This window comes from Chaetodon auriga, chromosome 17 (genome assembly GCF_051107435.1).
Source record: "Chaetodon auriga isolate fChaAug3 chromosome 17, fChaAug3.hap1, whole genome shotgun sequence".
Lineage (NCBI taxonomy): Eukaryota > Metazoa > Chordata > Actinopteri > Chaetodontiformes > Chaetodontidae > Chaetodon > Chaetodon auriga.
The window spans coordinates 18,376,994-18,392,388 of NC_135090.1; the positions used below are offsets into that span (position 1 = coordinate 18,376,994).

At 43.9% G+C, this 15,395-nt stretch overlaps 1 protein-coding gene across 2 annotated transcripts; it reads right to left on the reverse strand.

Annotated features, from left to right (window-relative positions):
• Positions 1 to 3,114: 3,114 nt before the first annotated feature.
• On the reverse strand, positions 3,115 to 14,655 carry prdm1b (PR domain containing 1b, with ZNF domain). 2 transcript variants are annotated; one of them, XM_076753731.1, is made up of 7 exons: positions 14,495 to 14,655; positions 13,707 to 14,031; positions 10,031 to 10,150; positions 8,388 to 8,628; positions 5,772 to 6,703; positions 5,516 to 5,644; positions 3,115 to 5,037 (listed from the first exon to the last, which is right to left on the reverse strand). In XM_076753731.1, the coding sequence occupies exons 2-7, from the start codon at positions 13,875 to 13,877 to the stop codon at positions 4,462 to 4,464; spliced, it is 2,169 nt and encodes a 722-aa protein (XP_076609846.1). In that variant the 5' UTR covers positions 13,878 to 14,031; positions 14,495 to 14,655; the 3' UTR covers positions 3,115 to 4,461. The 2 variants fall into 2 exon arrangements, with proteins under 2 accessions (XP_076609846.1, XP_076609847.1); XM_076753732.1 differs by lacking the exons at positions 10,031 to 10,150; positions 13,707 to 14,031; positions 14,495 to 14,655 and adding an exon at positions 8,904 to 9,007.
• Between the last annotated feature and the right edge of the window lie 740 nt (positions 14,656 to 15,395).

Consider the following 15,395-nt stretch of genomic DNA (forward strand, 5'->3'; position numbering starts at 1 on the left):
GCTGTTTATGTGTTCAAACACCCTAATTATAACCTTAGTCTTTATTTATGTATCAGGCAGGTAAATAAAGTAGATCTTCGTATATAGAGATTAGTAACTACCGGGGGTGTTAGTTAGTTACTTGAACCAACTGACGAAGCTAACGTTAGCTTGCTAACATAGTAATAATGGGAACTAAACTGAGAAGATTTTAATTACATTACACAACAGAACATACCTCAAATTACATTAGGCTGAAAGACCAAATAACCAGATATTTCCCATTCATTCTAAACCGCATGAATACGAGAAACACACATTTCTCCAGGTATACATTTATAAATAAGTCATACCTACATTCGCGTAGGTGCTTTTCATTGGGCCTCTTAAAATTGTTGTTACAACTTGTGATGTTACGATGTTCCCAGCAACCAATTAACATATTACCAAGACGTTTCTTAAGTCTAAATGGCACAACCTGATTTGAGAAATCAGTAGTTTGAAACTAGAACACAGGAAGTATTTTGCACACAAACCTATAGATAGTATGAACATTATGTACATGTGAATAATCTTAATGTTTCCAAGGATGTGGTGTAAAAATGGGGCTGTGTGCAGTTTGAGGGTGATTCAGTTATCTACCTGTTACAGTTGAAGTTATTTTGTCTTTGAGTTCACAGGTATTTTACATTTCTCTAACTCTACAGTTTCTGCTTCCACTGCACAATGGGATAAACGTGTAGCTGGTAGCATAACTGGCAGCCTGCCACAAGACAAGGATTTCCTGTCACCACTGCAGTTTGACTGCACACATTAAATGTCTGAGGTGTTTTATTCTGGTCAGTGGTGTGTAGGTGTTTGCTGTGGGGTTCTCCCCCACGGCAGAGATCGCAAGAGGAAATACTATAGAATGAAGAGTCATTGCACAGCAAAAAGAAAGTGGCTGAGAGAAAGAGAGAGAGAGAGACGGAGACTGTGAGAGAATTACTGTAAAGAGCAAACCATGCTTACAGTAACTTTGCTGCTTTTGTGATTGAAAGTGTGTCTCATTACCATGAAACAGCAATGATCGAACTAGACATGAAAGGCAAATACTATTTGTATTTTCTGGTGATTATACACTAATGAAAACGTAATTACAAATATCAGAGGCCTGTTGCATTTCTGCCAATAGATCCTCATAAATCCTACACACTGGACCTTTAAACGTCTCGTGTGAGAAACAGGTGCCGCTGTAACCAGTTACTTTGACCTCAAATAAAATTTCTGACGTCGCAGCAACTTTTCCCCATGAATGTTCTTAAACTCTAAAACACACACAAGTGTTAAAGAACCGAAGCACATGGTACTCAGCACCTGCAACATTTCTTAATGTAATTACTGTCAGACTCCAAAGCAGGAGTATCAGTGATTTTGTAATAGAGAAATTGTGATGTAAGCAGTGCTTTTTCTGAGTTTCATTAGTGACAAACTGGTTTCATTTCCTGATTTTTCTAGGAAAGAGTCTGAAAAGTGAATCAATCGGTGGGATAGTGTTGGATTCCTGGAGTTTGTTACCAGAAAGAGAGAGGTGGCAGGCTTTTGTATGGCCATATGAATTGCGTTCCTGTCTATAGTATATGAACCCATTAATTGTTATTTTTGAGTTTTACCAGAATTTCCACAAGCATGTATGTCTAGCTATTTGTTGTTAAAAAAAAAAAAACATCTGTAATGGTTTCATATCAAATAACCAGATAATAAAAACAAAAGACCACTTGCAATATGAGTATAAAATCAGATCTAAAATCACAGACATAAACACAGAGACATGTCTCCTGGTGAGACCCTGAATGAATAAAAACCAACCCTGGAAGACATAAAAGCAGATGTGACTCTCTTTGAAAGTGACAATAAATCTTGGTAAAGAGTCTCAATGAAGAAAACACTTTATTTATGTTCCATATTATGCTCATTTTCAGGTTTATTTTTTATTTTGGGTGTCCACTAGAAAAAAAAAAAAAAAAAAACCTTACATGCTTGAATGGTAAAAAAAACAAAAACAAAAAAAACCCCATTATTTTTCTCTTACTATCTGTTGCTGCAGTACCTCTACATGCCTTGAGGTTTTGTTTTAGAACCTGTCTCTTTAAGGACCCCCTGCAACACGCCCAGTCTGCTCTGATGGGTCAGCTTCCATAGAGTTGGGCACTTTAAAACATTAAAACAATAGAAAAATGTGACGTTTGTCCTACCCTGAGCATCACTGATTGGCTAGTTTGTGAAACATAGTAATTACTTTATGTTCCTAGCTACCTCATTAAAATGTAACTAAATATGAAGACCGCCTCATCATGGCCTTCATCAGACTTGGGGAGTAACAGGACACAAGGAAGGGTGTTTAGGACACAACAAAAGGGAACAGTATTCTTTTAAAGTTACAGAATATGATGTGATTCACTGATACTACCGTGCACATTCCAGCACATCTTGAGTCTTGCTCTGGTTTCAAGTGAAACTGTATAATCTTACAGCTGCTGATTCGTTATCAGGACCTCTACTGGGAAAAAAATGTAAAAAAAAAATCACTGGGTGGAAATTTTGGCATTATTTTGTCCGTAAAGCAGAAAATGGGAACAACATCACAGCAAGTTTTTATGTCTCCCAACTGTGAAGATACTGTCATCACCCGAGGACCCCACATCTAATTTATCTATCTATATCTATCTCTAATCTAATGCTAACATGTTTTAGCTAGCTAATCTGTAATAGCACGACTGAAGAATATTTTGGGACTGCAGGCGGTGATGCTGGTGCATGGCGTGTTGGAATGCGTATCATATTAATCTATAATTGCATTTGTGCATAATACGTGTGGCAACATAGTATTTCTTTGCTTTTGTTTCTATTTGCATATCTGCTGTTGAGGTAATGCAAAAGTACTGTAAAGTTACTTTAATATTGTGATAGTTGGTTGTGTGGATTGACTCATGAAGGCAGTGAGCTCATGGCATCAGATGACTCTTAGGAAGACATTCCTGCACTGCCAGAAATACTGCAATGCTTCACTCATCATGGGATCTGAGAAATCACTCGCAGGTGGTGCACTGTTCAAATCTTATACCGGCAATGAAAACACACACAAAACACCAGACGTATAGAAACAATATCTTTAATATTCTACATTATGTAAATATAAAAGTATCATCAAAATAGTCTCTCACATATAAATTCTCAACATCTCATAACCTGTTTCCAAAAATAAACTACACAGACAAACATACTGTACAAAAGAAAAAAAAACTAGAAGATGGTACAAGAAGTACATTACTGGCTCAGGAGCAAAATTTTCAAGAACAGCTCCCGTCTTCTGGTTTTCTTTAAAAGCAAACAGATCTAGTTGCATTTTCATTCCAGTGCTAAGTGACAAAAATATTAACGATCTTAAACAATTGTGCTCCTGTTTTGCTCGTTTTTACTGTCCAATGCTGAATATGAGGTACAGATGTCTGATTTGGATGAAGCTCGAGTTTACGTTTACAGTACAGCTTTGTAAGCCAGAAATACCTGAAATATCTGAATCCAGTAAAAAGCTACACAGCGACCCACTGAGTTACTCAGCGTTAAATTTAGTGGAAAAACATTGCAGTTAGCAAGAATAAAAGCCGGCGCGCCTTTTGTTGTGATACTGTGATCACACTGAATCTAAATGAGCTGTGAAAAAAGGTGAATAATGCTCTGTCTTTTCTCCCATTTAACGTCAGAATGAGTTGAATAATGACCCAAAAATGCTGCTACACATTCATGTTCTTTGTTTATAATTTTGGCAATCGCTTATAAACACACAGTTTAAAGATACCTGATTTTTCCCTTTTTTATCATAAATAAATAAAATAGTTGCAAACAGTTGAGGAGCAGGAAGGTGGTTTGTGCGATCACTGTGCCCTCTCGTAAATATAAAAACTTCCACTTGTTGCACACACGCACCCAAAAGCTCAGACACACAAAGTAAAAGAACGCACGACATAACAAGTAAAGACACGTCCGTACATTGTTCCTGAATCTGTTTCCCTAAAAGAGCAAATCTCCCTGGAAATGTCAACACGAATGAAAAAAACAACAAAAAAACAACAACACGCTACCAGAAAAAACATACTATGATACAACTAAATAAATATGGACGAGTCAAATTCAAACAGTAATAAGTTAAAGCACAAAAAAGCAAACACTTCTCTACCTGAGTGAAAAGAGTTTTAAATACTTCACAGCTTAACAACGTCCTCCCCACTTTTGTTTTTTAAACTGGGAGGAAGTACAATCACTGAATACCCTCAGTCTTTGGAATGCTCTTCTTTTGGTGCTGCGCTCATTGGATTATGCACATTTACGTTCCCTGTCATGCCCTTCATTGACAATACAGGGAGTTTTATTTGGCCCCATCTGTTTTCTTGGTTGATGGTATTCTGTATGTCCTTTTTATATTTCCCCCCCTTCAGTTCTTTCTTACTGTCCTTCTGTCTTCACTGTTGGGCGCTTGTGGAGATGAACAACGCTGGCCCTCTCTTGATGGACCAGTGGAGTGCTGTGGTGCGATGCAGGTAAAGCTGACTGGGCCATGGGCATTGATGGTGCGTTTATAGCTGCTGTCAGAGCCTTCAGCAGTATGGTGGCTTCCTTCTTGTCCTCCTTCCCTTCGCCTTCCAAGGTACGAGCCAACCAGCGCTCTACAGCTTCCTCCACCTGCGGTGCCGATGCCGTCTCTGCCAGCGTGTCGGCCTCTTGGCTGGCGTCGAACCGCTCCACCATCTCTTTCATGTGGATGTTGATGGGAGCGTTGGAGTTAGCCAGGCAGCAGCTGCGCTGGTGGATGCGGAGGGAGAAGCGGTGGAAGAAGGCCTGGGTGCAGAGCTGGCAGCGGTAAGGGCGGTCGCGGCTGCTGTGGAGGCGGCGGTGCAGTTTGAGGTGGATGTACTGTGTGAACTTGGTGTTGCACAGCTTGCACTGGTAAGGTTTCTCCCCAGAGTGGAGGCGCAGGTGTGTTTTCAAGTTGCTGGTGCTACTGAAGCGTTTGTGACACACCTGGAATGCATGAAATGAAAGGTTAAGGCGTCTGTTAGCAACGCTCCCATCACAGATTACTTAAGAAAACTGAATGGATTGTGTTCGGTGTTATTCTGGAAAAACCTGGATGTCACTTTTAATGGCACTAATTGTATGGTATCAGGGTGGACCATTGCTATTCCAGTTCTCTGGAGCACTTTCATAAAACAGCAGGGACTACTTTTCTTTCTTTGTAAGACCAGTTATATCCACACTCACACCCAGAGAGTCACGCTAGCAAACAAAAAGATGCTATTACATAATAAGCTGGGTAGTGGCTCAGTGAAAAAATCAAACAGACCTGAAAGGTATGTCAGTGTATTGTGCATGCTGTGTTTCTTTGTAAGTCTGTCACACTCTTGATTTTTACATCAATGAGAGTGTCACAGCCAGAGCGGTGAAGAGTTGTAGAGCTTGTAAAGAAGCAGGAAAACACACACTGAGTTTTTCAACATACCTGACATTCATGTGGCTTCTCCCCCGTGTGGACCAGGTGATGTTTCTGGAGGTGGGCCAGCTGAGTGAAACTCTTCTTACAAAGGTTGCACTGGAACGGTCTCTCGCCACTGTGCACTCGGAGATGGACCTGTACACAGATCATAAAGAAAAAGTCATGAGCACTGCTGTCAAATGGAAAGTGATGGGTAGAAGTTTTGGTGCCTTAAAACTGGAATTAAATGATGATAACAAGAGAGAGAGGTTGAGGCTTTTACCTTGAGGTTGGACAGCTGTCCAAAGGTCTTGGAGCAGATATTACATTCATATTTGATCTTTCCGTTCTGCTTCTTCAGTGGGTAGGGCAGGGATTTGTGGCCTGGGCCGTTGCGTGGCGCCGTGCTGCTTTTGGTCATAGCCAGGCTTAGATTCATGGCTTCCTCGCAATCAGAGGGAGACTGCTCGGGAGACTGATGCTGGCTGCTGGGCTTGGGGAGAGGGGAGAGCTCTGGGGTGGCTGGGGCGCCTCGTGGTGGCGACACATTTGGTGTTAGTTCTTTCAGCCCGCCCTCTGGAGATGGAGGGTAGGGGAGGGAGACTGGAAGAAGATTAGGCTGACCCATGGGTGGATACGGGAGTCCATCTGTGCCCAGATAGCCGCTGTATCGGAGGGATCCCCTTGAGGGCAGCATCCCTGGGAAGGGAGGGGAGTACGAGGGGAGGAGGAGGCGAGGATAGTGTGGGCCGTAGGGAGGAAGGAGCTGATAAGTGGGCTGGAGGGGTCTGGATTGGGGGTAAATGGGGTAGGATGAGACGAGCCCCTCCCTGTGGCCGTAGAGGCCGTGGAGGTGAAGAGGGAGATTTCGGTGGGGAGATGGGAGCGTGGGGTGGTGGTCTGGTAAGTATGCGTGATTCAAGCCCAGGCTGGGCTCTCTGTGTTCGTGCTGAGGGGAAGGAATGATCACCCGGTCTTCTGGATCTCTGTCGCTCTTCTCCTCCTTCTCAACCTTTTTGCTGAAGTCCATGATCTGGTCGTCAGGCGTGTCCGGCGGAGTGTCTCTCTCCAGCATCTCCACGTCTATCTTCTCCTCTCCATCTTCATCCCTCTCTTCCTTCACCTCCTCCTTTGCTCTTTCTTTAAGCCATGTCTGCTGAGGTAGGTGGTGTTTGCTGTACTCCAGCTCATGGTCTTCATCAGAACTCGTGTATTCTGCGGGAAAGAAAACACATGAGTATTGCTCATCATAACATCTGCTGAATTCCTAAATTCAAGTTCAAATGCATCACACTGCAGACACGCACCAGCCCACAGAAGGCACTCCCTCTTATGGTAAATGATAGTAGTTTCAGTTTTGACTTTACACATAAATCATACGATACAGGTTTCTGTTTGTCAGTCGCAGTAGTGATTTTGGTGTGGGAGAGTGGGTTGGTGGTAAAGTGTGTAGGAGTCCATGTGTCATGTCATGTATGTATGCCAAGAGTTTCATTTGTGCAACCTTTTCTAGGTATAGCTGTTTTACCGTATTGGCCACAAGAAAATGAGAAACATCTCTTCCTTTTTTCCCCTTCCTTTCCTTCGAGAAAGCCTTTGCTCGCCCGGCTGCTTGAATTTGTCACCACTATCGTGCGTCAGCTACTGTTCATTGTGTGAATTGCAGTTATTTAAAGGGCTGTATCAGTGTTTTTGCATGCTTTAGCCTATTTCATATAATTGATTTGTGATCTTAAATGCTGCCACTAGTTTGATTTCTCCTTTAGCTTAGAGTGAAAGGTATCTCAAAGGCTTGAAACACCATTTTATTTTCATGATTTGTCTATGTTAGAGTATTACAAGTGCACAGTCATGTATTTGAAAGTCAAGACAGATTAAAAATGTCCTTTACGCAATCAAGCGCTGCTGCCCTGACGCTTCAACAATTGGTACCCAAGTTGCCGAACTAGAAATGAAATATCCGAAAGTCAAAGCCGGAAGAAACAATGAAACAATCAAGCCGTGAGCAAACCTGGACTTTGACAAAAAGGAAGGTGAATGCTTTTAAAACCCTTAAGATGACAGAACAATGCCATGATAACGCCTTAGCGTTAGTCACCGAGTTGAATGGCGACGCATCTGGTGTATCCAGTTGGCATGAGTCATCAGACTTTGTGGCAACAGAGAATCATTCAGGATGATGAGGGTATGACTTGCTGTTCTACTAATAGCTGAAAACAAATGACTCACAAAGGTACTTTGACCTGCCATTATTCCCCTTACGTTTCTCCACTCGCCTGAACATCCGATGAATTACCACATCTCGTGAGCTCCTGAGATTTCTTCAACCTTTGCCTGTGTGTACTTTCTCCAAGAGTCGACATAAATCTTTAGCTCCGTTCGGTAAGCCAGACAGGAGGAAATAGCATCCACTGTCTTAACTGTTTGTAAAAGATAACATCAGGCATTCACAGCAGGGGAATACTGTGTGCTTATTGACTTTAAAGTGAAAGAATTTTGCTGATAATAGCTGTCATCTTCTGACGCCGTCTCTGTTCTACGTGTTCAGTCACAGCAGATGTAAATCATGCATTAGATCACATCTAAAAAATAGCTTTTGTGTTTCATTGTGCCGCCTCACCATCAACTGATCAACTGTCTTTCACTCCCTCTCACTAAATCATTCCTCAGGGTGATTAATTGAAGGTCACAGGGGAATCAAGTAAAATATGATGGTTGTTTTGGTTCAATGTAAACAGCAAATCTGTTTGCTAGTTAGGTTTTATTCCGGAGCCAAGATGCTGCACCTCCATCACATTAAAACCGACCAGACTGCACACACAAGCTCTGTTCCTTCCTGTGCCTCATGGTATTTGTTGTTGTACCACACTAGAAAAGTTTCTGCTCCTGCAGCACTCACTCTGTTTGATGTCAGTCTGCTGGCCGCAGAGCCTCTGGGCAAACTCCTGGCTGTACCACACCAGCAGCTCCTGACTGGGCTCCACCGGTCGGATGGTGTAGAAGTAGATGTCCCGGTTGTTCTGGCACGCCACCAGGTTCTGTTCGCCCAGAGAGCGGGCCGGGTTGACGTAGCGCATCCAGTTGCTCCTGTGGACGTCATAGCCATCGATGAAGTTTTGAAGCTGCCCACCGCTGTAAATCTGGAGGAGAAGAAGAGACGGGTTCAAAACATGTACACAGAAAACTGAAGCATGAAGATGATTTTTTTTGTTGTATATAAAATTGTTTAATATATAATATAGTAAATTAATTAACATAATTCAACTTTTATATTGATGATGAGTGATGCTCAGAGTCATTTTAAATACAATTCAACAGAATCTGCTGATTAAAATCCACATAAAGTCATCACAACAATATGCAGAAAACATTTTAAAATAGGTCAAGAGCAAAAGAAAACAGTCTGAATAATCACCTCTGCCATGTACAGTTAAATGTCCTGTATCCTGTTCAGTTATCAGCTCTATTTTGCTCCTCTGATCTGTGGCGTCAGCTCTGCTCTGTGTCCTCAGTGTGTTTACGCCTGTGCTGTCACCGTATTTGAGTGTTAGGCATGGAGGCGTGGTCTACTCTCCCTCTTTCCCTCTCCCTCTCTGTTTCTCTTTCTCACTTCTGTAAGTTTTATTATTGTTTCTGTCCAGTCATATAGTATTATGGATCACATGTCAGGAGCACATTTAATTCTGATCACTTGTGTATGTATGCGTATGTATGCCTTGGCTTATGAAAACAAACAAGATGAAAGGGAAATGTAACTGGAAACCTGCCCGACAGATGCTGGCAGGCAGCCAGAAACACACGCACGCAGGCATGCCTTTGGCAGCACGTCCGCATTCGTCCTGCACCCTTGTCATGAGGTTGACGAGATAATCGCTCCAGGAGAGCGGCAGACTTTCACTATTGCACCGGGGCAGGAACACCCCTTGCAAAGGGTTACAGGAAATAAAGCCGGAAGGAAAAAAAAAAAGCAGCAAAAAGTCCTTAAGGGAATTGACTCAGCAGAATAGAAAATTTCCTAAGTGACATAAGCAAAGTTTGGATGAGAGTGAGAGAAGAAGCATGGGACCTGAAAGGGGACTGGAAAGACAGGGATTGTGTGTGTGTGTGTGTGTGTGTGTGCCTTGTGAACAATAGTCCGTTCCTGTCTGTATGTGACATATGTTGCATCGGACCTGAGTGCCAGTAAGGCTCTGGTGACTGCGTGAGCATGAATCCATTGTTACGTGCCACCAGCGTTGACAACTTCCTCTAAAATTTTGAGCAAAACCCCTGTGGGCCAGTGTAATCCGTGTGAAAGCGTTTTTGTTTCCTTCTTGACGCACTGACATGGACTTGATGTGAAACTTCTGTATCTGAGCAACGGACCTCCTTTTTTTTTTTTTTTTTAATAATAGAGGAAGATGAAAACATCCCCACTTAATTGCTCACATCATTGTCTTCCATCTAGATTTGACCTTCACAGAGCTGGATCACCATATCGACGCCTGTATGTGACTATGCATCGAGGATGTATGTATTTGTATGTGTCTGTGTTTGCCTTACCCTCCAGAAGTACTTCCTGTTGGCCTGTTTGGGGACGTTGTCTTTGGTGTAGATGTCTCCTTGCAGGGGGCCAAAGCGGGTCCCCTGAGGAATGTATTCTTTGCTGAACACGCCTGTCACCTGGAGCACACACCAAATACAACATTAGCCTTAGAGTCCACGTCTTGCAACTTAACAGTCACAGAGAGCACACGAACGTTAGATAGATCACATAAACGTTAGGCAGATCGATGCATATAACATCACCCGGTGCTTATGTCGAGCGGGTTGTTGGCCTGAGCTGCAGTTGTGGTTGCTTTGTCATGTCAACGCAGACGGCTTTAGAGCCACGCTAAAACCCACAAGGTGACACACTTTTCAACACTAACGAGCTAAACGAATGAAGAGAATTACACTTTCTCTGACCTACTCCACTGATCTCTGACCTGCTGTCCTCATAAACACACGGAGAGAGCTGCGTTGCCTGTTGTTTGACCTCTCATTTACTAAAATTCACAGACGATAAAATCTTTTCTAAAACCACAAAGCAGACGAAGCAGCTTGAATGAGAACACCGATCCTTCTTGCTCTTCAGGCTGGTTGCTTCAAAGGTTAAAGGCCCCGATTACAAAATGTTCTACCTATAGATGTTGGAATGAGTCACTCTTCTGTCCATAAAGGGATTTCCAGGAAAAGGTGCTTCAACACTTGTCCGAGCATATATTTTCAATTGCAAAAGGGACAAGTGCGTGGGATTTTTATTTTTTTTACCATGAGCAAGTACCTTGTTGCCATACAGTAACGTATGTGCTAAGAACAAAACCTGTCCTGATCTGCAAGTTATTGAGTCATTCTGTGCTTTTGAGGTAGTTTTCTAATGAGTCGGATAATAAATCTATAGCGAGGACATGTCAGAGTCCTCTTTGTTCTGCACAGCGGCTTTATGATTCACATGTTCATAGAAAGTGCACAGGCTTGGGGTCAACCCTCCTGAAAACACACCCAAACACACACACACACACACACGCCATCAGGCAGCAGCATCTGTGGCGCACAGCCTCCGTGTCTTGAGGAGCTTTGTGTTCCATCCTTAAACACTCACCCACCCACCACCACCACCACCACCACCACCCCCCCATATATAAACACATACTCTTTCTTCCTGCTATTGAGGATTTAGAATTCAAACTGACCCAAAAAGGATTTTATGGCCTCCTTTGTAGAGGTCAAACCATAAAAAAACATAAAATGCCAAACGCCAAGAACACCTTATGAGTGGACATCTGTAAATATAAGCAGTTAATTAAAAGAACAACAGGTCATTGAGGGTGGCAGGAGTGTGTGCGTGTGTGTGTGCGTGTGTGTGTCAAGCAGCCATGCAGGCGAGTGAGGTGATTCCTGGATGCGATGAGCCAGTGTGACAGCGACATTGTGCTTCGTTGGCGTTGCGTGACTAACGAATCGCTGTGACCGCCGCTGCAGCTTAACCGCTCGGTTTGGCCAGGTTGGGAGGAAGGGGGAGGGAGGGAGGGAGGTCGTGGGGGAGGGAAGGGTGTTGAAGAACGGAAGAAAGGAGGGTGGGCGTTGTTAAGTGGCCCCACGCTATCGCACTCCTGAACGTCCTCCTTTTCTCCTGCCCTCCCCCAGTCCCTTGTCTCTCCTTAACCCTCTTGAAATAGCTCATGTGTCCACCAGGTTGAGGCCTGATGCCTGGCCGGCTGCCCGGCTGGCTGCCCGGCCGGCTGCCTGTCCCCAACGAAAGTTAATCATCTGGTTTTAACCTAAATCCCCCCCGCACACACCCCCTCCTCTCCCCAGCTTCTCCCTATCCGTCCATCCCCTCCGTAGCTCACTGGCACCCGTTGCTAACACCCCATCTGCCACGTGCCCCCTCCACCCTTCTTTGCATTTCTTGGCACACTTTGGAATAAAAATGGGAAGTAAAGGAAGTTTAGAAAAAGGTGTCTAGATGGAGGTATCGGAAGATAAGTGGACCCACTAAGTCTGAGCAAGATGATGCGTTGGTTTGCGCGACGACCGGTGAAGCTCACTGCGTTCTCGTTGTTTTCATCCTGAGATCTGAGTCATCTATCAGAATGACACAAGCGTCTCATGCACTCACCTGTGTGAAAAATCCCTTCTCTCTGAGCCTTCCTGATAACTGTATGAAACTGTTTCTAGCCTTTAAGGTGACACGTGTATCCACAGACCCACACAAAGGAGCAGCTGTGTTTTATGATCATCGCAGGAAATGAATTTCCCAGCTTTAGCAAGTCAAGGAGAAGGGGAACCACTCAATGAACAAGGGCCGGTTTAAGCAGAGCTGATTACTGGCAAGCATGTGAGTGTGTGCTCGTGCTTGTTTTCATGTCTCATTTCTTATCTGATGTGTGTTTTTACTCACTGATCTAATATGCACACACATGACCACCTACCTGCCAGTAAGTGTTGTGGCTATAACATAAAATGAAATTCCCGTTTTTCATAGTTATGAATGGCCAGCTGGAACTGTTGCATGTGAGCACAAGCAAATGGCAAAATCAAGTTTGGCTGCATCAAGTGTGTGAAGCATTTTCTAAGAAGCGCTGGCTGGTAAACAAGGGCTGGGGATTTGAAATTAGCCCTCAAAGAGATTTTATCACCGTTGTTTGCATGCTTTTCTCATCCCGCAACAGTACGTGCTGCACAGAGAGGAGGAAGAGATGAGAGTGCGAGTGCGAAAGAAGAGGAACGACGACAGAAAGTGTTGCCTGGCTCAGCAGAGAAAGAGGAAGGGGACAACGAAGCCAACCACAACCATCACCATCGAGCATTGAGAGAAAATACAAAAGAAGTGTGACATCTTTCTTCGTCTTCTCTTTAGTTGCAGTTGTATTTAGTTAGAAATACCCTATTAAAATCATGCTCGGAGACATGTTCGCAGCGCTCTGCGTTTGGTAACATGCCCAGGCACATGTCTGATCTTACTGCGCTGCGAGCCAACCAGTCAGCTGACTGCAACAGGGATATTGCTCTTCCTGCCTCACCTGAGTGGGAGAGGGCTGATGAAGTAAGACGGGTGATAAAAAGAGAGGAGGGAAGTCTTGATGCGATTAGATCACCTGGTGGAAGCCAAGCTGATCCGTGACATCTTACTCTGTGCGTATGTGTTTACATCCTGAGCATCTGCACACATTATTATATGTGTTATACGGAGGTGTAAAGAAGCTGCACAATGGCTGAAAAATGAGGCCTGACATAATGGAAGTTAAGGTGGCCAGAAGACCTGAAAAGGCCCCTGACCTCAAGCTGCCAGTGGCCTGATATGCACTGCCCCACATACACACACAGACGCGCACACACACACACACACACACACACACGCTGTACACTCTACTGTGTGTGAAGAACTCATTAGTCAGCAGATCTTTTGTTCCAGTAACCCAATGCAGATGGTCCAACAGAATGTTATGTAACAAGAATTAATATTTTGAGGTGTAAACACTAAAGCCTTAATCTGACAACACTGACTATTCAAAAACAGCACCGGAGTTTGCAACTAACTCAAAGTCGGATAAAAGTTGCTGTGGTTTGATTAGAATCTGCTTTTTTAACACGCTCTAACATCAGCGAGCCGCCTGGTCGCTCATGCATGCTGTTGACTTGAGTCACTTCATCTCAGCAGGTAAGCAGTCTGAAGGAAATGAATGGCTCTCACCTCATTGTCTGTGCTGTATTCGAAGGTGAGGTTGCGTGGGATGGAGGTCATGGCTTTGGGCAGGCTGAAGCTGGGGTCCGACACCTGGTCTGGCACAATGTATGTGCAGTTGAGGGCAAAGTCCATCTCCCTCCACCCGCTCATGTCTCCCTGTGTGCTATCCAGCTTCATGTTGACAGTATGGAATATGCTGTAGATGATGGATTCAGGCTGAGGACCTGTAGTTTGGTTTGGTTCTGTTTGGTTTAGGTTGCTTTGGTATAGAAGCACTTTGGTTTGGTCGGGTAGGTCCCTTGTCTTAGGTACGCTGGTTAAAGCTCAAGATCTGAAAAAGGAAAGCAGCAGAGAGAGAGATTGTTATTAACTTTGGGCTAAAGTGCATGTTTGGATAGAGAGAAGCTATGCAGTGCAGAAAGAAATCATCTTCTAACGCCTGTTTATGTGACTCTCTGCAAACTCAGTGATATACATCTTACTCATATTAAAGTAAACCATTAGTGCACAAGGTTGACCTGACCTGGATCATTGAGTCTCAGACTGACATCCCTCCATGCCTTTTCTAAGACTCGCTCTTTCCCTGACTGCAGTCATTCATTATTCAAGTTCCATTCATGAACAACCAGAGTTCATTGACATTGTTCTTGGCCAACATCCCAGCGCTCGCCACTCATTTTAACCAGCCATTTCTTATGAGGCCAATCAGTCAGCTTGACCATTTAATGCTCATTCTGCATCCATCTTTTAATATGTCCAAGCTCATCCCTGCAAGAAAAAAAGATATGACTTACTTCCACACATTCGTTCAGCTGTAGGATCCTCATTTCTTTGGCTATGTCATCCCCCGATTGTTCTTCTCTTTGTACTCTCGTCCTTCTCCAGCGTGTCTTCAGTTAGATCCTTTGGGTATCCGCTCTCGCTGTGTCCACTCTGTCACCGTCACCAGAAACTCATGAGCCCGGATTGCGCCAAGCGTTTTTAGCCCGACGCCTCGGCCTATCACAAGCCACCGTGGTCATGTGACTGAGCCATCTGACACGCAACTGTTGGTTTTGGACAACAACATCAGTGACGTTGTACACTTGGCCAGCGAGTGACTGTTGTGATGAAAGCTTGCACACACGCACACACACAGACACACACACACACACACTCACACACACGTCCATGCACACACAAAGAAGACATGTTAATGAATGAATAAAGGAAGAGCAGATGGCTGGCCTGTTGCCACTGAAAAACACACTCATATACTTTTGCTTGGTTTGGCACTTAATGAGCAATCTGCTGCCACTGTATCTCCTTGACCTACATCTCACTGTAGAACATCTTTAACTAAGACCCCTAAGACCCCTGCCATACACACACACACACACACACACACACACACACAAGCATTATTTTTCTCCTATATTTAAATTTTTTACTCAATCAGGAGAAAAGCTGAATAAATAAATGAAGCTAATTGTCTCTCTTTCTTGCACAGTGACACATGCTGTGTGCTGATTGGTGCTCTTCACTCATTCAGATGTAGGGCAGGTCATCCCGGCACGCAGGAAAGAGACTTAGACACCTGTCTGGTGAGCGTCCCCTTTACTTTCAGACACACACACATACACGCGCACAGTCTATATGGAGCTCTGGGTGACCTCACCTGGCGACCTGCATAAAGATAGCCAGGACAGGAGAGAG